We start from the raw sequence: 27,087 nt of genomic DNA, 5'->3' as shown, positions 1-27,087 counted from the left end.
GCTCCTTAACATGCAGGTCTTCCCCTCCACACTCTGTGTTAGCATTGTAGGCTGCTGTGGGGTACTGTAAGTAGCCATGACATGCACTAGCTGAAATATTTTCTAACTTTGACCAAACCAAATTAACAGTCACCTGGAAAACTCACTTCATGATGTGAGGGAGCAACTTAGAGGAGAAATGCAGCAGCAGTGTGAAAACGGACCATGTTAGAAACACAGAGTGTTGAATGTGGACAGTGCTGTGCACTGAATGCATGTTGTGTGTGAAACTGTTAAAAGTAGCAGTTACAGCAGTCAGTGAATTTACATCTAATCACACCTGCTCGTGTCTTCCCATTGACTCTGTATGCTGCCTGTCTGAAAACACCTTACAACCTCCATTGGTCAAATGTCAGTTTGTCAGACTGAGGCCAGCACAGCAGAAATCTATCAGAACAGACAGAGAGGGCCCGACAACATACATGTTTCATAGACAGCAGAGATTACGGCGACACAGTTGGGAACATGGCATTAGAAGAGAAAGTGAGCAGTATTAATGAAGAGGGAGTGACAGGTCTGATGCACTGCTGCGCTGGAGAGAAGCGCTGAGGAATGAAACAAAGTCATGAAGGGTTCAATTCTAACAGAAAGTGCTTTAGTAGATAAAGATGGTAAACCCCAGGAAACCTTTAACTTTCTCAGAATGACTGATCAAAGAAGCTTTGATTGAGCAACTGCATCAAGGCATGGAGGAGGAAATGAGGCCAGCCCAGAAACGGCACTGGGACTTGAGCTCCCTATAACGTACATGAGGGGACATAAGAGATCATAACATACATAAATACAGAATTTGTGAAAAATCTCTGGTGTTTTATAACTGCTGGTGTAAGTGATGTCGTCTTTGGTACATTTTTTTTATCAATATTCCTTTGATTAGATGAAATTTTAAAGCTCTGTGCAGTGAAATTGGGGAAACAGAATCATGTTACAATGACAGAAGCTGTCTGCTCAAGGTCAAAGGTCTGCACTGTGAATTCTTCTGAAGTCAGTTTAGCATTCAAGCAGGTTACGAAACTCTCAGCCTGCAAGCTCCATGCCCCATAAATGTGTCTGTGAGTGTGTGTTTGTCTCAACCAGAGAGCTCAAAGGCCGCAACCATAACCACCGCGCTCACATGATTGTGGGACTTCACTGGGAATATCACGGTGGCCGAGGGGCAAATAACATGAGTGCATGAGAGACAGAGAGTGGGAGACAGCGAGTGTGTGAAAAAGCTTTAGGATTGTACACTATTACATCACCACTTCCTGTGTCACTGAACAACTGAGCAGCACATGCATGGATGCTTCTTACGCACACATGTATTCATCCCGGTGACATTTCACAACTAAAAATGTGTCCTAGCTGTCTTCCGTCCGTGTTTTCCATATCCCTTCAAAAGGCTATGGTGGAGATCAGATTATAAGGACTCAGTGTATTGTATCAAAAGGTCAATCACAATGTTTTTGTCTCCCATTTCTAGTAAAAAAAATGAGGGAAATTCCTAGCTTTGTACAATTCACCTTGATACTTCACCTTTCCTTTTCCTTTAAACCCTCCCTTCCTTCCTCCCTCTTTCCATGTGGCGAGCTGTAGAGCTGCTGCTGCTGCCCATTCATTTTCAGCGAGGAACAGCAAACAGCTCAGGTCAGAGAGCTAATCACACCTTAGATCTATAGTGTTTTTCCATGTAAAGGCATTCAAATTGCAATCTGTGCATTCTGCTCAACTCAAACCTTAAAGTTAAACACCCACAGAGGAAAACAGCCAGCTGCATTTGTGCTGACAGGACGACTGGTCCACCCACAGCACTGTCACTTCTGGTCTGGTTGTAACTTTAGTTCTAACCCCAGAAACTGTTTACGACTCCTCTTCCCTTTGCTCTTTCTTCCTTCTTTCCAGGGAATGTCATATGTTGTAATTTTCAGAATCATTTTCAGTGTACTACTAAGCTTGTACAGTCATACAGGTATTTTAAATTGTTTTGATGTTTTACCAGTAAACATCTGCAAACAAATGGACCAGATTGTCAAATAGAACCATCTTAATGGGACATTCAAAGCCTCTATAATGTGTAAAATACATATACTGTGAAACCAAAAATGCTAATTTTTCATGGATTTTGCCACCCAGGAACCCACCATGCATGGGGCGACATCAGCAGGATGTTACCATGGACTCAGCGAGTTTCCTGTAGGTTCCAGTCTGCCGGACTTGCACATGCATCTCAGATTTGCTTGGTGATTAAAAGTAGGTCCAGTATTGTGTGTGTGCTGACTGCAGCTTCCACCAGGAGAAACAGTCAATGTCAGTGGTTACACGGCAGGATAAATGGGAGGTCATCTCAGTACATAGATTAGAGTAACAGCATCAAGCATGTGTGAGAGTGACACAGCTGTACGTCGACTTACAGATATATCACCTCTGAAATTGATTTATTATTTCATTAATGTGGAAAAATGGGAAGCTGTCTGCAGAAAAGGGAGATGCATTATTTACTAAAACACTCACCTAAACATGATAATTATGAGGCAGAATCTAAAGTTAGGAGGACCATCATTTTTCAATGATTTCTAAGCAGATTTATGGCCGTTTCTCTTCACTGTCTCTCTGATTGCCTTTTCTGAATTGACAGAGAAAAACGGGTGCAATGATGTAAATTCAAACCTTCTCTTTTTAAACTGTAGGTAAAATGTGCTTCACCCTCCACTTGATCCCTGATCTAAATCCGGCAGAGTCCAGGGACCCTGCCATCTACCTCGAGCCCTCCACAATGATCCCTGATATCGAGCAATAGATTGATGATTTTTCTCCTTCTCCTTTACACTGCTTCTTCCAGTAATCCTCCGTTTCATCTGGTCCTGACTCTGGACTCTGGGGTGCTGTCAGCAGTCCTCTGGCCTAGTTCTCAGAGCACCACCAGTCCACCCAGTCTGTCCAGCACTCTATTGAGAGCTCCACTCCACCACTCACTACAGTGGATGAGAAGCTTACTGTCTCCTCTCGTTCTTTTGTTCCCTTTGTTTCCCCCACAGCAAGACAGAAAAACAGAGGAAATCCAGCAAGAGAGACAGAGTGAGAGGGAAAACGGGTGGAGGCAGGCAGAGAGGGATGTAAGGATTAGCCCGATTTTTTTGTTGTATAATCGAGCCAATTCACACGTTAAAAGAGAAGTGCAAGACCCAAACAAAAGGGGCTAATTTCACAGTGCTTCATATGCATAATCGACTGGCTGGGAGTTTTCAAAAAGGGGATCAAACTCATTTTTATCAAGGTTGGGAATGGATGTGTAGCCCACAGAGAAAAATGCTACATATTCCACTTCTCCCAGAAAGGATGGTGCTGCCTTTTGTCTGCTCTGTAGTCAACTGCACCATCACAGCGATTCAGGTTCACTTACATCGGTAGAGCTTACTGCCCTGCTTTAGAATAGTGACATGAGCTGGATAGATAAAGCTTGGCCTGTAAATTACACTTTAATAACACTAAATCTGATCTTTTCCAACTTGCTCTTGTCTAGGTAATTCATGTCAGGCTAATTTGTTGTTACACTCAAAGACATCACTCCTGTCACTTTGCTTTAATCTTAGATTGATTTCTTGACCCAGCAAACATCTCTTTAGGATTTGGATCATCAGTGAGATGTCATCAGTTAGTCCTCAGCTTCGGGCTTGTCTGTGTATAGAACTTGTCAAAATACATTCCTGTTTGTGAAGATATTCTGCTGACAGATAAGACTGAGCTAAAGAAGTAAACACTGTTTAGTGTTGGATCAAACATTCAAAGTATGTCTGACATGTTTTTCAGGCTAAATACAGACAGCCTCCCCTAATACCACAAACAATAATTACATTTTTATGAAATATAACGGTAGGCTTATTAGGAAATGGAGGTTGTGTTTGCCTCTGCCCAACAGTCAACATTGAGTCGTCTGACCATGACCACAGTTTCTCTCTAATCTTAGCCAATAGTTTCACTTTTCTGAATTTAACCAAACTTTATCCACAAAGGCGTTAAATTAAAAAACAAATCCTTTTCTTATGGTCATTTGTAACACTGTCTTGTGGTTTCAGCTGGAGGGCCTGCTGGACAGAAAGATGAACTAACATGGAAGAAACTGTAACTTGAATCTGTTTGATATCAGCTTCAACATTTTGGAATATCTCGCTTCATTTCACTTTAAAGTGAAAGTAATTTAAAAAAAAATGCATCATGCAGTATGAAGAAAAGTGGAGTCATGATTTCCTCCACCATGATGAGTAAAACACTTCTCCCAGCGCATCGGCTGGCACTTTGTTTCGAAGGGAAAAGGATCAGCATGCAGATGAGGAGACAGAGGCTGCCTCGCTGCATAATTGATGAAGTGCAGCAGCTAATTCCAATCTCAACATAGTGATGAGGGGAAAGAAGAAACCATCTGTGTGCTGTTGTGTTTGTGCACTGCAAGGCCAGAGATCATAGACGCCCTATCAGTGAAACATGTGCCCAATAGGATCAATCTGCACCAGGTTTGGGGTAAAACATGAATGTCATGCAGTGTGTCAGAGAGGGCTAGCCGTGAATGTACACAAAATAACAGTTGCTCATACATCTCATGCTACTGTACTGTACTGGTTATTTCATCCTTAAAGAGAGAATATAATTGATAAATTGGACTTGCAGATGAACGAGGCTCACAGACTGACGTTCAGACTGATGAGTACACTGACTCAATGACTGCTGCAACACTGCAAAGAGAACACCAACCACTGCGCTGACTTGCAGCGTAGTGCACTTCTGAGTAATGTGACATTTAAAGCAATTAATTTTGTAGCCATGGGGTTACATACACTTACATTCATTTCAAAGTCATGTAACAACAAGGCAACACAAAGCACAAAGAATGACTCCATATAGGCCTAAAACTCACTGGAACCTGACCCATCCAAACTGAACTGTGCTAGTGACTGCAGTTCAGAAAAGTAGTTAAAAATGGCCAAAATCAAAGTAGAGGACTCACATTGGTCCTTACGATGTGTGAAGCTGCAGAAACACTGAATACTACATTTACCATAAGTTGTTATATGCTGCCCGTCTGGTAAATTTCCATTTCCATTAAACTCCATTCCTCCAGTTTTCGACACAGACTTCCATTAAAATGCTGAAGTGTCCCAAACCCAGCTGAGATGAACCCAATGCCATCATAAGTTATTTTCTCAGACTTTAGAAAGCTGCTTCAGAGCCACAGGCAACATCATACACCATTTTCACAGCCTGAGATGTATGAAAACTGATTCTGATGTGCTTTCAGGCCAAAGCAGCGTTTCATACATAAATGTAAATATTCAGGCATGAATCACGAAATGTAGAGAGATTTACTCACAGAGGAGACAGCACGCTGGCACTGTCTACATTATCTTTCATTGGACGGCCTGTTCTCAAGAAGCCATCAATCATGCAGGCTCTTATCGATATAAATATGTCACTTAGCTGTTTCTCTCCTCCCTTTTTGCTGGACTGAAAGTCGTTATTATCTGCACTGCTGCAATCATGTGAAAAGGCTGTTGATGCACACTGAAGGTGCATCCGTCAAACCACTTAGAGCGACGACAGCGTTACTGTGACCTTCAGCACTTAGAGAGACATGTATGCAGAGACACTTGACTTTGATGGTGATTCCTGATGAAACCCAAACAGATGAGATTGAACGAGCCCTAAAATCTCATCACTGAGTAGATTTGGTTGAAGTTCTAAACATGTGAAGCTATTGCTGAGCCTCATTTAATAGTAATTGCTTCAACTTGTGGTAAACCAATATCAACCTATCTTAACAGTCCTACTATAAATTCAGATAGAAATATCTTTCTGCTGTCCAGTTTCCAAAGATGATTTAATATGAACTAATAAGAATATGAACTTGCTCGTGCTTGGGTTGTATTTGGCTACCATGCAGTGCATTAAGTTATTCAAATACATGACAGGAAGCAAGACTGCACAGATCTACAGTATGCTGTGAGATGCAGAGGCTGTCAGTGATGATGGAGAGGAGGGGCGGAGTTTCTTTATGGCAAAATACAGATGCTGCATCATAATTTTTCTTCTCTGAATGTTTACAGCTGCACAATTCTACACAATTCTGAAGCTTCTGGCATGAAAAAGGAAGCAAGTCTAGGTTTTCATTTGCAAATAAATTAGCTCTTGCTCAGTCGTAGCCCGATACCATAATCATGCAAGCCCCTCCCCCACACATGTTCGCACATACACAGTTAAATCCAACGGAAACATATCTTTCCAAAATGAAGATGTGACAGCATGCAGAGAACTTGCTGTTCATTCTGTAGCTTCTTGTTGAAATGACCAAGAGAATATTGATTTGTCAGATTCATTGTTATTCTCTGTCCCTGGCCCGTTCATAATGATCAGTGTGTTTTACAGTGAACAGCTGAGTGTGATGAGAAGGCTTTGACAGGTCAGACAAAGGGTTCAGTGAGAGAGGCTGTCTTGGCTGGCTCCCAGCAGCCTCCACGCCTCCCACGACCAGTCCGCCCCATTCATCTCTATCGGCGCTAACGAGCCCCGGGGCCCTAACGACCTCAGAGATTTTAACGAGCTCTAACGGGGGAGTGCTCCTTTACGCGTCCTATGATTCGCCTGGCACATCGGCACCCTTTACTTATGAAGCGAGCTGAATGTTTTTATGTGGTTGTTTTTGCAATGAAAATGTTTCAAGGTCAAAATCGTCTGAATCATGTCAACACAAAACCATGCATGTCAATGAGGGTAATTTCCCCAAAGCTGCAGGACACACAAAACTCACTTTCCCTGTAATTTTACATACCAGCTTTCTACTAGACTGCTTCTCCACCTTGTCTTGCTGGACAGTCTTCGAAGCTGTCTTTAGAACAACTTGGAAATGCTAAATTTGGTTAAATGTAACTCTAAGTCTGAGTCAAAATTGTCATGGAGCAGCCCTTTGAAGGAACAGGGTGAAAAAAGGAGAAAGGTCGCGAACAACTCTCCAAAAGAGGCAGTCATCCATGAGGCAGAAGTCGATGGTGTGCCACCAATACTGATCTTTAATAAACTACAGAGTTCATACAGACAGGGGCAAGTCAAACTCAAGGACTTTCTTTTTCAAGCACTCATTTTATGATGATTTCATGATCAGTCTCAATGGCAACAATATAAACAGCCTTTCATTTTGGGTTTAAAACCAAAAGTGAAGATGATGATGAATGTGTTGAAATTAATAATTCATTTATTGAACACACATTTAAGAGTCTTACAAAGAATGTGACAACAATGTGTCTTGGAATGCTGCGTTTTCAACAGCAACAAAATAAATTCATATATATAATATGAGAGAGTTGGTTGAAAAACACCTTTCACTATAGAAGTGCAGCTTGTCTGTGTCACTGCAATCAACAAAAAGTATCTACATAAAATTTAGGAACTGGTATTTGCTGGCAGGGTAGGCCAAGTTCAAGCACCTCAAGCACCATGTAAGAGCCGCAAAACTTACAGTTGTCCAACTTGAGACCAAGCTACCCGCTTACTAACTGGCAGGGCTGGCTGGCTTGGGATATTGAGGTGGGCTATTTCTAGTTTTTGGCAAGCTAGCATGTTAGTGCCAACCACAGTGCCTCACAAACTAGCCATGCAAGAAGTCACTACATCGCCACGCTTCTGCCGCCAGTCATGGCCATTTGGCAAGGATACACAATGAATTTCACTCCATCACTGGTCTGACTGGCCACCAAATGGGACTTCATGGCACGGTGGAACAAGTGGTAACACTGTCGCCTCACAGCTAGAAGGTCCTGGTTCGAATCCCGCTGTGGGCGCTGGTGGTGTGTCCTCCACCATGCCTTCAGTGCATGCTTGAGGAAAAAGGGTGAGCATGCAAACTGTGTGGAGTTTGCATGCTCACCTGGGGTATCCTCCATAAAAATAAACCAACTAAAAACATGAAGAAAATAAACCAACTAAAAACATGAAGATGACCACCTGACCAATGGTGACAAAAGAGATGGCAGTCCACCGCTCCTGGTCTGCCGCGGAGGAAGGCGACCAGGATGGGTTAAAGGCAGAGGACAAATTTCACCAAATTGCATGGCGTGTGTTGCATGTATATAATTGTGTGACAAATGAAGGGGATTGTCCCTCCAATTCTTCTTCTTCTTCTTCTTCTTCTTCTTCTTCTTCTTCTTCTTCTTCTTCTTCTTCACTTGGAGCATGGCCTGGAGATGCTGGATGTTGTAGGCCGAATACATAAAGACTTTATACACAGCAGACTTTCACTGAAATCATGTTCGTGTTACTTAAGCTAATAAATTAGATGATAGCCTTATAAGATAGCAACATAGCTATCCTCCAACTGCACTTTCACGGGCCATCCATGAAACAGAAAAATATATACACACAACAGAAACTGCGTTTCTTGTCATTGAAGATGGCGCACAGTCAAAAAGCCCAGGTTTAAATAATAAAATTAATAAATAGCTGAATTCCTGCTGTGGTTTCCTGTATTGTGCATGCTGGCATATTGTCAGTGTGACAGCCTGCTGGGAACAGCGCCATCATTAATGTAATCACTTACACCTGTGCTTCTGCTGCTATGACAAGCCAAAATGTGTGCTGTGTGAAAGCCTTTTCTGAATCTTTGCAAGCATAGTATCACTCTCTTGGTGTCATGCCATTGTTCTGACGGCCCATTATTCCAAAATCCTAAAAGTCAAAAAAAAAAACAACCACATCGCCAGAATAAATATTGATATGGTATGCCAATGGTATGTCAGAACAATGGGCAGTCCCCACTGGCTCATCACTTTCGCAGAACTTTTCACTTGTTGCAAGAAAATCTAGATGCTGAGAGTGAATTAATGGAAATGGCTGCCTGATGGACATGCAGGAGCCACGAGGATGAGAGAGCGGTCTTTGCCTTGTTCCTCCTTTTTTCTACTGACACGCATCCCAGCCTCTGTTTTAAACAACAGCACTGCAGTGGAAAGTCCCCTGGACCACACAGACACAAACACACCACAGATTGGACTAATGATGCGCTCTCACAGAGGATCTTCAGTTGTGCAGCATGGCCCAGAGTTATAGAACAGAATTGTCACAGGCCTTTAAAGGGCTGGACAACAATGAGCCGTCTCTGTGAGGTTACTGACCAGTTTACTTCCAGTTCTACTGGTTTGTTGTTGTTGTCTTTCCAGTTGACTACTTTCATGTGGAGACGAAAAGCCTCAGACAATGTTTCCACTGAACTTCACTGAAAAACAGTTCAACATTCTGAAAAGTTCATTTACAGATGAAGGCTTTCACTGCATCGCACACTACTACTGAGTCTCATTTTCAACAAGCCGGTTTGTTACCTTGTATTTAAAAGTTAATTAGTTAGTTTTCTGATTTTGTAACATTTTGTAAGCCAAACTAACAATTGATTAATTGATGAAATTATTTTTCGATGAATCAATAATGAAAGTAATCATTGGTTGCAGCCCTGATGCAATGACACTGTCAACTGTCAGGGGCTGACAGAGTTTGAGAGGGTCTTCAAGAAATAACTGGAAAAGTTGCATAAACAGGTGCACTAAACCGGTACAGGCACATCTGATGGCCAGATCAGACTTTCAGTGTCAGCTTGACATAAATTTCATCCTCTGTCCACATCTGCAAAGGTCCATGAGAAAAGTCCACATGCAGCCCAAAATTTAAGACAGACTGTACGCACTGACCAAAATGCCCTCTGCACGTGTGAACACATCTGCCTGTGCACACATCTGAAGCAGAAAAACAGAATCAAATGCATGTCCACCGCCGTGTCCACCTCTGTTTTGAGGTATATCCAGTCCTAAAGAAAGCGTAAAAAAAGCTTGGTGCCAGTGGGGTTGTTGTCTGAATACAAAAAACAGAGAGTTGAGATGAAACAATAAGGGTATGACATGCAGCAAAGCTCCCCCGCTGGAATCGCACCAGGGACTTTGCAGGCATATGTAAGGAGTTTTAGCCACTAATCCACCAGGATACCACAGCAACAAAGTTTTTGAGGCAGTCCTTCGTTTCATATTTTGTTCTCCTTTCTTCAGTTGCGTTTTGGAATTGAACCTGTCTTATACAGTTAATGTAAAGCTAAACATTTAGCATAGGGCACGCTGCAGGGCAGTCATCTACACGAAAGCACTGTTGCAAGGCCAGGATGACACATTCATGGACACAGTGTACTCACAGAGGAACTGTAAGTACACTAACCCACATACACACAAAGTTGTGTCTATGCTTTGTGTTATGTGGTTGGCGGTACAAAGCGTGGTCATGGCCAGAGAATATAAGCAAAGCAGAACTGGCTGCCCAACACAAGCCACAGGCTCTTCCTGGTTCCCACCATAACTGAGTGGACTGATTTAGTCTGAGGAAGCAGCTCTGTAACACTCAACTCGAAGCAAAACATAGATGTTGCTATCAGCCTTTATGTCAATACATGTTCATGGAAGTATTGAAATGCTTATATCCCATAGTTACACACAGTAGCAGTCCTTGCTATGAATCACTGGGTAAACATTAATAACATAAATCAGTATTTCTGATGCGCCTTGGTGGCTGAAAGGTTGCAAATTCAATTCCAACTGGCGACCCTTGTTGCATGTCATACCCTTCTATCTCTCACTATTTCCTGTCTGCCTATTCAGGCTCAAGCTGTCCAGTAAGGCTGAAAAATGCCTCAAATAAACAAATAAATAAGAATCGAGTGGATTCTAGTACAGAAACAAAAGCATTTAGTTTGGATCCTTTTGGGGAAACCCTCTCTGTCTGTAAGCACAGACACTATTCTCATGTCACCTCATTTAGTCTGAACAATAATCTATAAATTCAAATGGATTCACTTTGCAGTGATGTGAAACAGACAGCACCCCAAGCATAACTGTTGTTCATATCTCTTAATTTAGGCTACAATAAGGACAGTAAGTAAAAAATACATAGGCCTACAGTCTGAATGAAGGTACGCTTACAATACATGCAGATGAGGGCATGTGCCCAAGCATGTTCCTAAAAGCTGTGTGAGTAAAGTGCAGTTTGGGGGGGGGGGATCAGTGGCAACCTACATAACTGCAGTATCACAGATATGTGGTTATGCACATGTGTGTCTCCATTAGTGTTGGACATAAATCATAGCTTGACTGATATTCTGATATTCATATTTGGTCAATAGCAATTTCTTCAAACATAATCACATAATATAATCAATCTTAATACAGATCTATTATTATTTTTTGGAGTATTTTTTATCATTAGAGTAGATACTGTACATACTGAGCAGGACAATTTACAGGTGACAAATCAGTTCTGTCAGTGCTGTCTGTTGTATGTGATGGTGACAGGCTGATTTATTGGTCGAGCTCTGACATAAACTGCTAAAAACTTTACTGTTAACTGTATATGTTTTCATCTAAATGTACGCATACACAATAAATGGGTATCTAGACGTGTGTGTGTGTGTGTGTGTGTGTATATACATACTGTACATTGTGTATGTTTTCTTCCTTTATCTTTTCCTTTTTTATACTTTTTATATGTGGTTTTTGTCTGTATTTTAAGTTACTGTGACTCCTATACTTTGTGTGAATGTCTATGAATATAAGTGTGTGTGTGTGTGTGTGTGTGTGTGTGTGTGTGTGTGTGTGTGTGTGTGTGTGTGTGTGTGTGTGTGTGTGTGTGTGTGTCACATCACAAATCTTCACATTAGAGAAGAGTCAAATAGCAAATGTTTGTGGATTTTAGAGAATGAATGGCTTAAATCACATGTCCTGTCAATGTAGATTGTAGACATTTCTGCACATTTCTGAAATAAACAAAGTCAGTCAAAATAAATTGTTAAGACAATGATTTTTTTATTGGAGAAAACAAAAACATCACTGAGGCTCCTTGGGAAAATCTGACTTTTTGATTATTTGGTGTATGTTGTTCTAAAGGGCAAGAAAAACATGAAAAACAAGAGTGATGCTTGAGTTTTTAACACCTGAGACAAAGTATAGTATATTTTATTTGCATCTATTAACCACATCCCTTTTCAAAGTGCCTTTTCAAACAGTATGCGCTAATAGCACTAACTATGCAGATAAAGGAACAAAATTACAAGGTGAAAACAGACTAAAAAGCCTTTAAAAGCCAGGACCAGGAAATCATTTTCTTCTTTATTCCGTCCAACTGCTACTGTCAACAAAATGTTACCCAGTAACCACTGGTCCATATAGCCAGCTGACCGTAAACATGACCTCTGCGTCTCATCGTATTACTCCATGACATATGTGTGTGCGTGGGTGTGTAATTCACTACAAAGTTGTGAGACATAGCCTCCAGGCATACGCATTGGCAGACAACTACATAATGCCCTCACATGAGGACATGCACAAATACACACACACACACACACACACACACACACACACACACACACACACACACACACACTATCATACAATTTATTATAAGAGCATGTGGGGACATTTAATATTTCAAAAGTCAAATATCCTTATTTTAAAACGTAGTCAGAAGAATCACAGCAGCCACCAAACTTCAAGACAATTGCTCCAAGCTTCTTTGCAGCTCCCACTGTGCACCACTATTCACTTACAATTATCAGGTCTATTCACCACAAAAGAGACCCAAACCCATTTGCATATATCATGCACGCACAGCTCACATACATAAAGCAGACACACAAGGAGTAACTGCTTGCCTTCGGTGAAGGATCTGCTGAGGAGACAAAGAGGAAGGGAGGGACTGGCAAGGAGCAGGAGGAGGAAGAGGAAGATGATGGTGAAAGAGGAAGAAAAAGTGCTTTCTAAACAGCATGGATTCAATCTGCTGACACTGGCAGACGGCAGCATTTAGCTTGGCTCTTGATGTGAACATGAGCATGCATGACACCTAAAACCACCATGTACAGTATCAGATCCACAAGCACAGATGAAACCATATAATAAGCTGGGATGACAGGGTGGCATACGGGCTCCAAAATGTCTATGGTACCATTGAGGAAGACAGTTCAGTTCCAACTGAAGCAAGGATGTTGCAGTAGCAATGTACTTCAGGGGTTTGGTAGAGTCCTACTATGAATGTGTGAAGGATTTAGAAAACTACATTTCAGACCATGGTCTAAATATCTGTAAAGGAAAGTGTGTTTCTAGGTCTTGGGGAGTGGGGAGGTCTTCCTACATATGTGGAAAAAGCTGTATAAAGCCTTTTGTGGCTCCAGAAGGAGCTGTGCAAAGTCTGACATGGCCTGGAGAGACGTCAGCATCAGCTGGGGCTGAAGACTGAAAGTTTGAAAATGAACCTCACTAGACCTCTGTAGCCGCCTCCTCATCTCTGCTTCAGGCTATAGCAGCTCGAGGCTGACATCTGAATCTCAAACCAAATTTTAGGCGTTTGAGTTGCATTGTGGGTACTATAGGCAAGTGTTTTGACAAGAAGAAATTGTGGAGTATTACAATGGAGTACTACGACAAGTTGGGATAAACCCTGTAAAGGCAGAAATAAGGTGATTTTTCCTAAACAAGAACAGTCCCTCTTAATCATCACTTATGACCCACTGGAAGCGTGTGGTGGTGTCTGTATCGGCAGAGACCCTGAACCCTGCCTGTATTTTCGTATTTTGCTGCATTCTGTATGTTACTGGATGTTAACCTTTTGGCGGTGGGTGCGTAGCCCCCAGCCAATAACAGCATGCAGGGTGTGAGGGCAGATAAAAATGTAGCAACTTGGTGCCAGACCATAAGAACACATCCAAGATGCATTGTGGAGAGGCCAACACTGAATGTTGGGCTTACAATCCACCAGACGTGTCATGCCCATTCAAGCTGGGAAGGCACATTACACAACACATATCTGGATTTCAATATATATATCGGCTCAATGTTCTCGAAATGAATTTGCATTGTGGATGTATACCCCTTAAGTGTTTTGGGTGGAGCATGAAAATCTCTCAATAAATGTATAGTATTTGCCCGACTATGAAGTTTATTTTAAAAAGTATCTGGTTTACCACTTTCATAGGCAGTATAGCAGTGATGGCACCGAAATGATACGCAAAGACTGACTGACATATGATGTCCATTGGTTTTTGACATGTGAATCATCATATATAGGCTCTAGTAATGTATGATTCAAGTTTTTCCCTGCAAAGAAAAATTGCAATAAATTGTAATATTGAATTGAAAAATATAAAAAGTAAGCATCCAAATATCGTGATAGTATTGATAGTGTTGATTGATTAACTTGCATTAAATTTACATGGAAATGAAACTTGCAATCCTGCAATTAAAACTAAGACCTACTAAGTTTGAAGTTTGATATTTGAATAGTGACGTCATGGATCTGTTATTGGTATACAACAACTAAAATGTTGATTCCACGTGTCCTGCTCTCCCCTTGTGGCCTTTAAGTGTACATACAGTAGTGCATTTGAACATGGATCATGTGGACTGGAACGGTTCAGGCACAAAGACGTGCGTTGGTATTTAAAGATGTTTCCTCTGCAGTTACTGTGTGATTGCCCAAGTCTCACATCTACTTAGTAACCAAAGCTGTCCAGTTTCCAAGAATCAGTGGAGACGAACTATTAATCCATTTGTTTCTTCTCTGTTGAGCTATAAACATTGATTAAATCCACATTGTTTCCTGTTGAGTCAAAGTGAATTTGAGGTCTGATGACGCAATGATTCTCATCCACTCATTGACGTTCATTTGACGTCTCCCTGGGGATTCAGGAATTCATCCATTCCAGACTCAGGCAGTAGTGTTTTTTGGCCCAGGTCGTAGTGACCCATATATATCAGAGTGAGCTGGATAACATCAACAAAAGGACCATTAGAAACCAGATGAATAATAGATGAAAACAGAGACAGCATAAGAGAAGAGGACGCAGGTAGGTGCCTTTAAAGATGTATTCCTTGAAAATTGATTACCCAATATTATTCTGAGTGTTTGTGTATAAGCATCAGTGAAATGTGTTAGAATGAACAGGATTATTAATAGAAGGCCTGGCCATGTAATGCTTACAGCCAGTTCTAGGAGGGTCAAAGTTGAACCCACAGCTTTCTTTAAACCCCAGTGTGACACCATGCTGCTCTGTAGCCCAGGGAGCAATTTAGCTACGTCAGCATGCAACGCAGCGCCTATCAAAAGCACTACTGCTTCTAAGAATAGACCATTACTGTAGGTAATTTAACAAGAGTCAGATGACGTGTGCTTTTCTGTACCAATAGAAAAATGTGCTAAAACGTCTGTGTACCTCTCACTTTATACCCACATCCTCTGCTCTGCTACGGAGCAGTGCAGATGCTGTGTCATAGGTGCTGATGTTGCTATGCAACCAAGGTGGGTTTCATGGGATGAACAGTTTCACAAGTCAGTTATCATCTCAGAATGGTTATATTTGACAAACTAATGATTTCACATTAGTAGAAACCAATTGAAACTGCTTTGAATTATGATCTGCATGGTGGTTGCTTCCTGTCATTAGGCTCTCAGAAGAATCTCCACTACGTTTACCAAAGCATAGATGAATGCAGCCGGAACTGCTGATTTACAGTCACAGGGCAAGCAATGCTAAATATCTTTATCAATGCCACGTCTACAGTCCAGGCTCAGTAGACAATCAGCGTTACACAAGTGCCACTGAGCACACCTTCATTTAGGATTCATTCAGAAGAGTTAAAGCTCCAAGAGATTTAATTTGTTACAGACAGACAAATTATCCCTGTCTCACTAACCTGATTTCTTATTGTCATGGACAATTTCCTTAATGAATTCCCACAGCCTACAGTGATGCCATGAAGTTGCTTGTTTTCTCCGACCAACAGACAGACCCAAAGATACTGTCACATAAAACAAATTAAAGCAGCAACTCCTAAACAATTAGGAGGCTTGAACTAGGGACAGTTTGGCATTTTTGCTTAAAAAAATGCTTTATCGATTAATTGATTTTCAATAAAGCTGTTACAGTTGGATGTTGTTATCCCTGTTGATTAATAGCCAATGTTTTGATTCTGACATGCTACAATACCTGCACTATGATGCTGCAAGACTTCATATTTCCATTTCTGACAGTATATTTATCTTATCTGAACCTGAAGATGCATTTCCCACAAAGAGATTCATTACTTACTTATAAGGGGTACTATTCATCCTATGAAAACAATGATGTCCTATTTGGCAATAGAGGGTCCTTTCTTATGTTGGGGAAAAAAAAAATAATTACATTATATAATGTAATAATAATTATCTTGGCTCAGGGCTTGTAGACTACACATTTTCAACAGAAAGCCTGTTATAAAGTGAAACAGTGGAGTTTAAAAGATTAGGCAGTTAACAGGCAGAGATGGGCCAACAAATGATGTTATCAAGGTGCATTATGGGAGGTGTAGCTTCCAATGATATGGAGTTTTGGAGCGTGACCCACCGGCATGACCCATGTGGGGTTTTTTTTTAATCTTGCGCTCAGTGTAAAATCGTCTGATCTGAAATGAATCTGTGTGTTTTTTACCGTTGGAAATATTCTTCGATCCATGTATCATGTGTTGGATTAGTATTGATTTGATATCTAGGATCATACTTGTGTGTCCATTTCTCTTACTCCCACATGTCTCGCTGCAACAACAGAAAGCCAATAATCTCTCCTTGTGGCACAATGAGCATAAAGCACTGGTCGTGACCTCTACATCTGGGGTCACACAGATGGCGGTAAAAGATGGCAATGCCTACCTGCATTTCATCTCCAGTGGACAAAACAATTACAGATACCACTGCTAACCATGGAACAGTCAACCCATTGTTGGTGCAGAAATGTACAAACAATATTTAGTATGGGAGAGACAAAGAGCGAGGGAAGGCACGGAATCACTGGCAGGCAGAAAGGCACAGAGAGCTGCATGGGCGTCTGACAGGCAGACATATTGACAGAGACTGTATCATGAACCATTTGATGGACGCTTTCATCCAAAGCATCTTACAGCTGCGCGGGTGAACACAGTGCATGGAGCTGGGTGGGTACTGAGCTGCTAAAGCCTGGCAGTAGCCGCTGCGAGTGCCATGCTGGGGCAATCAAGCTGCAGACCTACTGACTGACAGACAGACCGATCATCCAGGCAGACAGACAGGCGGGAAGAATAACGGAGAGACAGAAAGGCACGGAGACAGGGAGGCTGGGTGTCTGCCGGCTGCACGGCTTCTCACGCCTTCATGTTTTCCTGCCAGATCAGCCCGACATAAAATCAATGACGCTGCACTCTGATGGAGACGCACAGTAACCGCTGGAAAAGGCGAGGACGGTCCAGTGAGGCTGAATATGCAACAGTCATATAAAGGCGCATTCTGGCTTCAGGAAAGCCTAGACGACCGTGACTGTGATGATGATGATGATGATGATGATGATGATGATGATGATGATGATGATGATGATGGTGAAGCATCTCAAGCCATTGTCGGCTCAGGTCCACATGGGTAGGTATGCAACGGAATGTGTCAAAGCTGTAACCTAATCGACCTATGGCTCCATCATCGGACAGAAATCTGATTGGAGGCCTCTCTAATATGCGAGTTTGCTTTATGAACCCATTCAGATGAATGGAGGTCCTGATTCGGGCGCCGGTCACCTACATGGGGCTTTAACGGGAGCCACAACCTTCTCAAATTGTCTATTCGAATAGACAAACAAACAGAAGTATCTGCGTAACATCACAAGACGCATTGATGGCCCCGTGAGTGCGGTTTGTGAGTGTGGTAGTCCTGTTTTTGATGGGGAAAGGGAGCAGAGCGTCACGTCAAGCCTGTCCGATAACGGATGCATTGACATTTACATGCGCAGCCAATATTCAGGGAGGAGGGGGCGGGTTTCGCACCAACAACCCACCGGGCTGCCGCATCACGGCCAGAAAAACGGTGCATAGCTCCATCCAAATATAAAATGCAACCATCGCCAACATCAGCTTATTCATAGAGGTGTGTGTGTGTGTGTGTGTGTGTGTGTGTGTGTGTGTGTGTGTGTGTGTGTGTGTGTGTGTGTGTGTGAGAGAGAGAGAGCGAGAGAGAGAGAGAGATGGGGGGGGGGGGTACAGACACCTCAAACGTGTATTTGAAACCGAGACACCAGCTCAGTTATAATTAGGCTGTATGCTTATTCTCAGGAAGGAAGCACATGAGTTTAACCACGATCACGATAAAAACAAGCATTTACCTTCATGTCGTTGACAATCGCCTGGAATAGACCCCCGAGGGCACCGCATTCCTTCTCCACGGTCTCCATGTTTGCCAAATCCACCATTCACCGGAATTTGCAAAAGCGCGCAACAACTGCGCGCTACCAACACCCAGCAGGGAAAAATGCAAAAATGTATTTCCACAAAATCACGACCCGGCTCTCCGGTTTCTCCTTTAAACCGGGAGAGCGACAATAACGGAGGGATGCCGCAAGAACAGGAGGAGGAGGGGTGGAGAAAAAAAGAAAAGATGCCGAGAGAAACGGCTGGCGCTGCGGTCTCTTCCTAGCGAAGGGAAGATGGGTTGTGAGAGAGGAAAGATGGTCTCTCTCTCTCTCTCTCTCTCTCTCTCTCTCTCTCTCTCTCTCTCTCCTCTCTCTCTCTCTCCCCGGCACTGGGTCAGTCAGGCGGCGAGACGTTTAGGTGGTACCGGGGCGACCGCTCATCTTGGCGCAGCCAGCGCTACGCGGACTCGCTGGGGACGCATGTGAAGGCAGTGGGGAACCGGAGCGATGGGTCGCCGCGTACGTGCGTGTGTGTATCGGGGTCTGTGTCTGTGCGTTCGTGCATGCATGTGCGCGTAGGTAAAGGCTGGCTGTGATTGGTGCAGAGGCGGTGGGCTCAGCGGTGCGGGGAGAACAAGCCAGTAATACGATCCACGCAACTGCAAGGGAGTCAAAAAAGGAGGCTGGACAACTCTGGCCGGCCTGTCACATGGCCGCACGCACGCACCGACACACACGCATACACACACACTGTAGACACCAGAAGAAAATTCAGCATAGATTTAGCTACCAGAAGAGTGTATGCATAGGAATGTGTCCTTATGGCCCTGATTAATCACCTTTTTTGGGAAAAAAAATATATCACTTTCATAACCCTTCAGTGACCTATGAGGCTGTTATTTGAGGTACTGTTACAGGATCTTTCTTTAAGAATGTCATGGTTTTGATTTCATAAGCCACCTATTTGTCTTTTCTGTGGAGAAAATGAGTTCAGGATTCATCTATATGGCAGTCAGCTGTGATACCAGGGAGAGTTTGATTTCTGGTGTTCAGGATCTCTTTCTGTGGAGTTCATTTAACTCTGGTTTGACTGAAATCTGTTTGACTGAACTTATTTCATCAAACAGATGGGCTAAAACACAGTGTCAAAGCTTTTGTTGTGTCATCCTGATGATTTGACATGTAGAATCTACATGTTTTACAGGCCATAACAAATATGTTTTTAATATGTATGGTGTTTTGTAGGGTTTACTGTATGTGTACTATTTATTGTATTAAATGTGACTTTAACAAATATCACTGTGAGGCAAAAGGAGCCCTACAGAGACAGACCTTTTTGTTAAAGAGCAAGATCCCCTTTGTTCCACCACAGTCACTACATCACTTGTCAAAGCCACCAGACTCCATTTATAGAAATGGTAATTTTATCATCGTAAAACACACTTCATTCGAATCCAACAGAAAGGGAATAAAACCATCTTGATTCGTCTTTCACAGTTCCAACAATCAACACCAACTCTGGTTTGGTTGAAATAAATCCTTAATTCATTGAGTTAGACATGAAAATATCTTTGGTCTACTCACAGTTTTCTCTCACTACTTCACTGATGTCTGACCCCTCTCTTGCTCCTCTCTCACTATTTTCACATCTTGCTTCTTGAAGTAAGGGGTTTATTTTGACCAAACCAGAGCTGTTGATGATTGTTGAAACAATGGAAAGACGAACCAAGACTTTTGTGGTGAGTCTTACGGTATTTCTGTCCAGTTTGAATGAAGTGTGTTTTATTATAAAATTGCTATTTCTGTAATTTGAGTCTGGTGGCTATAACCACTGTTATAACCGAGTGCTAGAACCACTATGTCTGGTTACACAAAAATGATCTTACTCCTTAACAAAAGGGATCCTTTCCATGATTTTGTCAGACAGAACAACAATCTGAGCCTCTAGTGGCAAAAAGAAACACTTAGTAGATGTTCAGTGATGGGGCGCAAACGTCCGGAAGGATTACATTGCAGCTGGTTTCACTGTGGGCGGCTGCATTCTCGCTCAGTACTGGACCAATTTCAAGTGTCACTTCGACACAAAAACATGGGAAAATAGGGTTCAAAGGTACTGTGTTAAAGTTCATTATTTAGGTAATAAGTCTGCAGTAAAAGAAGGATTTTATGTATGTAAATGCACTGCACTGACTACTCAAGTAACATGATGCAACTAGAATGATGGTGAAAAGGTCAAAGGTCACAGTGCGCTGGATATTCCTGTGACCACAGATGGATCATGTCAGAGAGAAATTAGACAGCAATGGAGAGTGGTAGATGGGATCTTTTCCTTGTATCAGTTTCAGGCAATAAGATGTGACTGTCACATGATCATTTCAGAATGTCGTGTCTCAATATTATATTTTGATTGGAACAGTCCTTGTGACGAGCTGAACGGACCCCAGAAGTCATGAACTCTAATCCAAATAAAGAGAAAAATTCCAAAAATGTAATTTCATCTTGGACTACTAGTATTTATGACACGCTACAAAGTTTTCATCAGGTCGTTCACCAGCAATAAAAACAGGGCAGTTATTATCTTTTGCTTACCAACTTCCCATCTGCGTGAACAGTGATCTGGAACCAACGTCTTGGAGTCCTTGTATCTATAGAGAACAGGTGACAACAGGCACACACACATGCTCAGCTCCAAGCTCATGCCAAATATCCAGCATCCTGAGAGAGACCTCACATGGATAAAGGAGAGGACTCGCCCACGTGAGCATCTCCACTGTTTGTGTGGACATGTATTACTCATGTTGTGGGGACATAATTCTGTTTACACAGTCACATTGTGGGGACTCGCCATCCTTTTTGGGACATAATCCAAGTCCCCTATTACATAAATCATTACATTTTAGGCTGAAGACTTAAGTTAAGGTTAGTTTAAGGGGCAAGTAATGGTTATGGTTTTGATAAGTCAGTGTAATGTCCTCTGAAGTGATGAAAACACAACTGTGTGTGTGTGAGTACCATATGTGCACTCTATATGTGTACATGTTTGTGTGAGCATTCATGTGGCTACGACAGTCCTCCATGGTGACCTTGACGGGAGGAAGGATGTGACAGATATCACATGACCAGTGCTTTTCTTGTCTTAGCCTAACCCTCCCTGTGTGTTTATGTCCGTGCATAGATTTGTGCATCGTCTTGTCTTTCCTCTGTACAGTGGGTTCACACACTGTCTGGCCACGTTAACACCCAGCAGATTTAACGGTTTGCTTGGTCTTGGCAGTAAACTGAGGAGCACGTGTTGAGTCGCAACAAAATCCTCTTTCGGTTCGCGTTATCTCCCACAAGGCCTTTCCTGAAAATGATCAGGTCAGCGTAAAGTAAACATGCTTCAAAGAGTCCTGAAAACAGTGTGGGTGTATTAACAGCTGTGTATGGTAATGTGACAGATTCCAGACAGGTTAAATCAATTTGACAAGGTTTTACTGCATTCCTAACTGCAGACCTGGTTTCTGTTTAGAGGTATCTCACACAGAGCTACTGGAGGGCCAGGCAGTCCTGTTTCTCTCCCTTTGTACCATTCTCACCTGCTATCCTGTTGCTCTTCTCTTTGACAGGCTTACACTATGCATTAAAGGGATGTCATTTTCTACACAATTTATCTATCTGTATATTTTAGCTTCTCCTTGAAAGTTACTTCATACTTCTGCAGACTTTGAAAGGAAATCATGAGCGTGAGAGCACATGCTGTAAGAGGCTGTGAGAGGGGTCACAGATAGAAAGACAACAATTTGCTGGAAGCCAATAAAAAACAATAGGTAAAGGTAAATTTGGATGTGACAGCCATCCTAGCATTCCCAAAGCTGTTACATGCCACACATTGATAAGATGTCAGTCAGCTCTGGCAACACTCATACCACACATGAACACTAGCAAACTGATGTGAAGCATTATTGATCAGCCGCAAGAGACTCGGGCTACTCCCGACTGACGATTTCAGTGGCTGACTTGTAGCTGCTTAAGCCGCTAGTTGACTAGTCATTGCACATTTATTATATTCATTTCATTATTTTATTTATTTTGGGCATATTAATGATAATGCTAATGAAAAAAATGGTTATGTTAATGATTCTGAATGTGCAGGCTGAATATTTAGTTCATTTATCTCAACAGAGTGTCACATCACACAAGTCTCACTGTTCAACATACAGGAAGAAATGACTTCACAGACAAATACTCACAGACTAATCAACACTATGAATGATGTATACTTAAAAACTTGACTCACAGACTCGCACCTCTGCCGCTTCACGCCTCCTCTGTCCCCGTCTGAAACCATCATGTCTTTGACGTCCCTGGAATCAGAGTCCTGGTCAGACCCCCTGTAAGTCCCCTCAGCCTCTGTGTTTGGACCCGTCTGGCCATGCTCACTGAGAGGCTGCTGAGCCCAGTTCTGTTGCGTGGTCTCCTGGCTCCAGCTCTGGTGCTCATTCATTAGTAAGCATCACCTTCAGTTAATGTTGCTACAAATTCTCAGTAATTTTGGGAAAAAATTGTCATTTTCTTCCAGACAAAGGCAGACACAAGGAGGTTTCTCATTTCTAGCTGTTGACCAATCATTGAGGGCAGCTGTGACTGGCAGATTTCACTCGCTTTAACTTGCCATTAATTGTGTTCAGCTTTAGAAAGTGTTGTAGCACAAAGTTAATATCTCTGTCTGTTCACACCACAAAAATATCTCTATTCTGATTTTCCTCAGAAGGCTGAGGCATTCTTAGAAATCATGTCCTTTAATTGCTCTTTATTTACAGTATATGTTTATGAATTAGACAAAGTACATACTGTAAACATATACAATACGTATTTGAAGGTACAATATTTTACCCTAAATTCCTTAAATAATAAACAACTGTATTTGAACCTTCAGGTTGCAGATTGTGTGGGAGGAGCTCCAGGTGAAAATAAAGTTGGTTTGAAGTGACAAAAAAATCTGAAAGCTGTCTTGACTATTTTGCACGCAGTCCCTAACTTCCGCTTGTCATTTTCACATCTGCTCTCATGCTGCATCAGGTGCCATGGCATAGGCATTTATGACCATCCCATCCATCTTTTTTTTAGCAGAATTACAAAGAGATAAGCTACACCAAAGACATAAACATTCATCAGTTTTACGAGAAAGCTCTGACTTCTGGTCCACCATGGCCTGGCCTGTTGGTTAAAGATTGGTGGCAGAGCTGGAGGCTGCATCCTGCAACAGTGGATCAGGTTCTTCTAAAGAGGCTGCAGGCACCGGAGATGACTGTCCCACTGTTTGATCTCTGTCTGTCAGCTGAGGATCACTTCACACTGTTGGCACCTATGTGCCCAAATTTTACATAGATCTCTTTAGGAAGGCTCGAGTGCCACTAGGTAGCTGATATCTGCCTATTAGATCCACAGCGTTCTGAAGTGTGTCAGGAATGGTGGAGGAGCACAGAAATGTGGAATGTATGCGATAGATTTGTGTCTGAAATGCTTGTGGTAAAACTGCTGAGGATTATTCAGTGTGTTTTAAAATGGTGTTTTTACATGCACTAAAAAGAGCACATAAGATGATTCAGATGTAGCAGTGAATCACGAATGACAAAGCAGAGCCTAAATGGAATCAGTGTAGGAAGCAGTGATGTTTGAATTGAACCCGTTTCTGTGTCAAGAGACGGACATCTAATAAAAGAGGCTGAGTCACATCCAGCACAGAGAAAGCCTCAGCCTCCCCCCGCTGTTATTTTCAGCCACTGACTGCAGTTGGCTCACATAATTCAGAGTGTCGAAATAATTCTAAATGTTATTGTCACAGGTGGCTTTGAAGGGTTTAAAATCCACACCAAATGCAATTCTCTTATATTGTCTTCATGAATATTTATGTGATATATTTTTTGGTGTATATTCTGGTGCGTAATTAGTTGAACTGATTGAATTATAATGTAATATTTACAAATGTTTTTGATGTAAACAAACTGTTCAAGTTTTAGAGAAATCTGTAACTATAATCTACTTCTTGTGTATTTCTTTAGTTTTCATGTCATAACTCATTGAGTTATTTTAGAGTGAAAACAGCTCTGTGTTGTCTCCGCTGATGCACACACACACACACACACACACACACACACACACACACACACACACACAGAAAGCAAAGCAGAGTCTGCACAGACCGATGTCCCTGGGTGGGGTCAGGGGTCAGATGTCAGCTGACCGTAAAATCTGGTGACTGGGCAGTTCTTTTGAGAGGAAGCAGCAGAACTTGAGCAAGTGACGCTGCCTACTGAAAGCAGATGTGAGCAGTTCTCTACATAACACTGTCCAGCAATATGTGAACTTTCGTTGGTGTCATCTGGTGAGTTGCTGACTATGGATCAGCTAGAAGATCTTTCAAAGAAAGCTAGCAAGGATTTTCTGTTTTGTTTTTCTCAAAGAGGAACTAAAACTGGGGCTGCACGGTGGCGCAGCAGGTAGTGCGCGTGCCTCACAGCAAGAAGGTTGCCGGTTCGATCCCCAGGTCAGGCGGGGCCCTTCTGTGTGAAGTTTGCATGTTCTTCCCGTGCATGCGTGGGTTCTCTCCCACAGACCAAAAACATGCTCATTAGGTTAATTGATGACTCTAAATTGTCCGTAGGTGTGAGTGTGAATGGTTGTTTGTCCTTGCATGTGGCCCTGCAATCGGCTGGCGACCGGCTCAGGGTGTACCCCGCCTCTCGCCCATTGTAGCTGGGATAGGCTCCAGCCCCCCGCAACCCCGAAAGGGATAGGCGGTATAGATAATGGATGGATGGATGGATGGAACTAAAACTGACAGTGACCCTTGCTGGAAAACTGAACCTCAGTTGATTTTGTCAGAGAGATGTTGATTCAAATCTTCTTGCTGGCAAATGAAAAGACGTACCTGGTTATTCTATTCACTGCGCAGTATGCAAGGAAGCACCGGTGGAAATCCAGAATTTGAAAAACTGAATGAATGAACCCTCAGCGTTCATGTTCAGTATCAGTGGTCTTGTCTGATGACACGGAGGGATGCTGAGGAAACTCATGTCAGAGTTAGCACCTATAGGACAGCTGCACACTGGGACTGGAGGAGGGGAACAGTACCAAGTGCTGATTTAGTGGTGCGGGTGAAACGATGCACTCCAAATCACATAACATACACTTTTCAGAATTATGGAGGACCAAAACTGCCAAATAAAAAATAAATGAATGAAGCGATGACTGAGTAAATGAATTAATAATCCAGTAACTGCATCCAAAATAATATTAAAGATAAATGTATGTCTTAATTCACCCATAAAATGTGACATGAATTGGTCTTTCTGTTTGAATTTGTTTCTGTATTGCTTTACCCTTATGTCCCTTACTTATTTACTTCCACCATTTAAATTTCCATTTTTAAATGTATTTATTTACAGTGTCCTAAATTATTCAGCACATGCCATTTTTGTCCTTTTTACCCCAAACAGTTAGTATGATTTAGGATGTTTTAATCCTCAGGAATTATGACAAATAAAAAATGAGGATGTTGTAATGTAAGTTCAGGTGCACTTTCAGCCAGTATTTCATTCGATGTCAGTTTTGCCTCCCAGAGCTGCTATTTTGAGGAATTCTGCCTCCCACCCTCATAGATCTTCATTCGGAGCCAAATGTTCCTCTTTGTAAGAATTGCTTTGGGGTGGCCAAAACACAGCTTTTACACACAACTGCAAGCCTCTGGAGGAGTCTGCATGGAGAGCTGCACTCCAGAGACACCAGCAGCTTCAAACCCCTGTTTGCTGCTCGACAGTTTCTTATTTTACAGCTGCCCTTATGACACCATTACTTTGCCTGATAGAGGTTTCCTTATTAAGCCTTTGTCTGACTGAATTCATCAGTGCTCTGAATCACACACAAATCTTTTAACAATTTGATGATCTCTCTTCAGTTTTCATGAAAAATTGATTGTTTTCATGCCTTTTTGCAAAATAGGGCAAATGACATAAACAAAAACTTTCATTGAAAAGCTAAAAAAAAGTGACCTGTAATCCTAATTGAAATGTCACCAGCATAATAATTAGGAACAAAGTCCATTGTCTTTTGGTCCTCTGTGTGTAATTACCATTCAGAACAACACATAAGTGTCAGTTAGACAGCATTATTTTGCAGTTTGGTTAGCCAGTATTTTAGAAATACTGAGGTGAACTACTGTTGTGTTCTTTAGTACTAGGTCAAATGGAAAATACAGTATTAAGAAGCCATGTGACTGTGAGATTAAGCATTACTGTTCTATATCCTGACATTAAGATTTAGATGATCTTTCAGAGCCCTTTCTCCGCTGCCTGGAATAGAAATCTCCTCAATTTTGGTAAAGAAAAAAACACTGAGACCCTGAGTCTAGAAACATCTAAATTTCAACTGTAGATTTGCTGATGACTAGATGATGTACAGTATTAAAATGCACTTAAAGGCAGTGTGTAACTATCTCTGTGTACTGTACGCCATGTGTTGCTGAATCTACAGTTGAAGCAATTTCCCCTTTTTCTTTCTTCACCCCTCCATCGATGTCATGAGTGATGACTTGTTCCCTCTCTTCTTTTTCTTTCAGTCACACGTCTCCCTCCTTCTCTCCCAGGGTCGCTTCCTCTCTGTGTGCTGAGTCAGTCGCTGTGTCTGTCAAGTGTCAGAGCTGACAGAATGAAGAGATGTAGAGAGGGAAGAGGAGACAGGAAAGCTCAAGAAAAGGAGGGCGCGAGTTTGCCATGGAAGAAGGGAGAAAAAGGAGGGAGAGGACCCCAATTTTTAATAACCTACTGCACCCCTCCTCCTCCTCC

General features: G+C 42.1%; 1 protein-coding gene across 2 annotated transcripts in view; it reads right to left on the bottom strand.

Moving 5' to 3' along the window:
* The window catches only part of mtss1lb (MTSS I-BAR domain containing 2b), a 68,111-nt gene extending 49,523 nt beyond the window's left edge, over positions 1-18,588 (bottom strand). For both annotated transcript variants that reach the window (XM_070959911.1, XM_070959920.1), the window contains exon 1: positions 18,236-18,588. In XM_070959911.1, coding sequence (XP_070816012.1) covers positions 18,236-18,322 — 87 coding nt within the window. In that variant the 5' untranslated portion in view covers positions 18,323-18,588. The remainder of the gene's footprint in view (positions 1-18,235) is intronic.
* Positions 18,589-27,087: the final 8,499 nt, after the last annotated feature.

Source organism: Chaetodon trifascialis, chromosome 1 (assembly GCF_039877785.1).
Source record: "Chaetodon trifascialis isolate fChaTrf1 chromosome 1, fChaTrf1.hap1, whole genome shotgun sequence".
Lineage (NCBI taxonomy): Eukaryota > Metazoa > Chordata > Actinopteri > Chaetodontiformes > Chaetodontidae > Chaetodon > Chaetodon trifascialis.
This window is presented reverse-complemented; position numbering and strand designations above follow the sequence as displayed.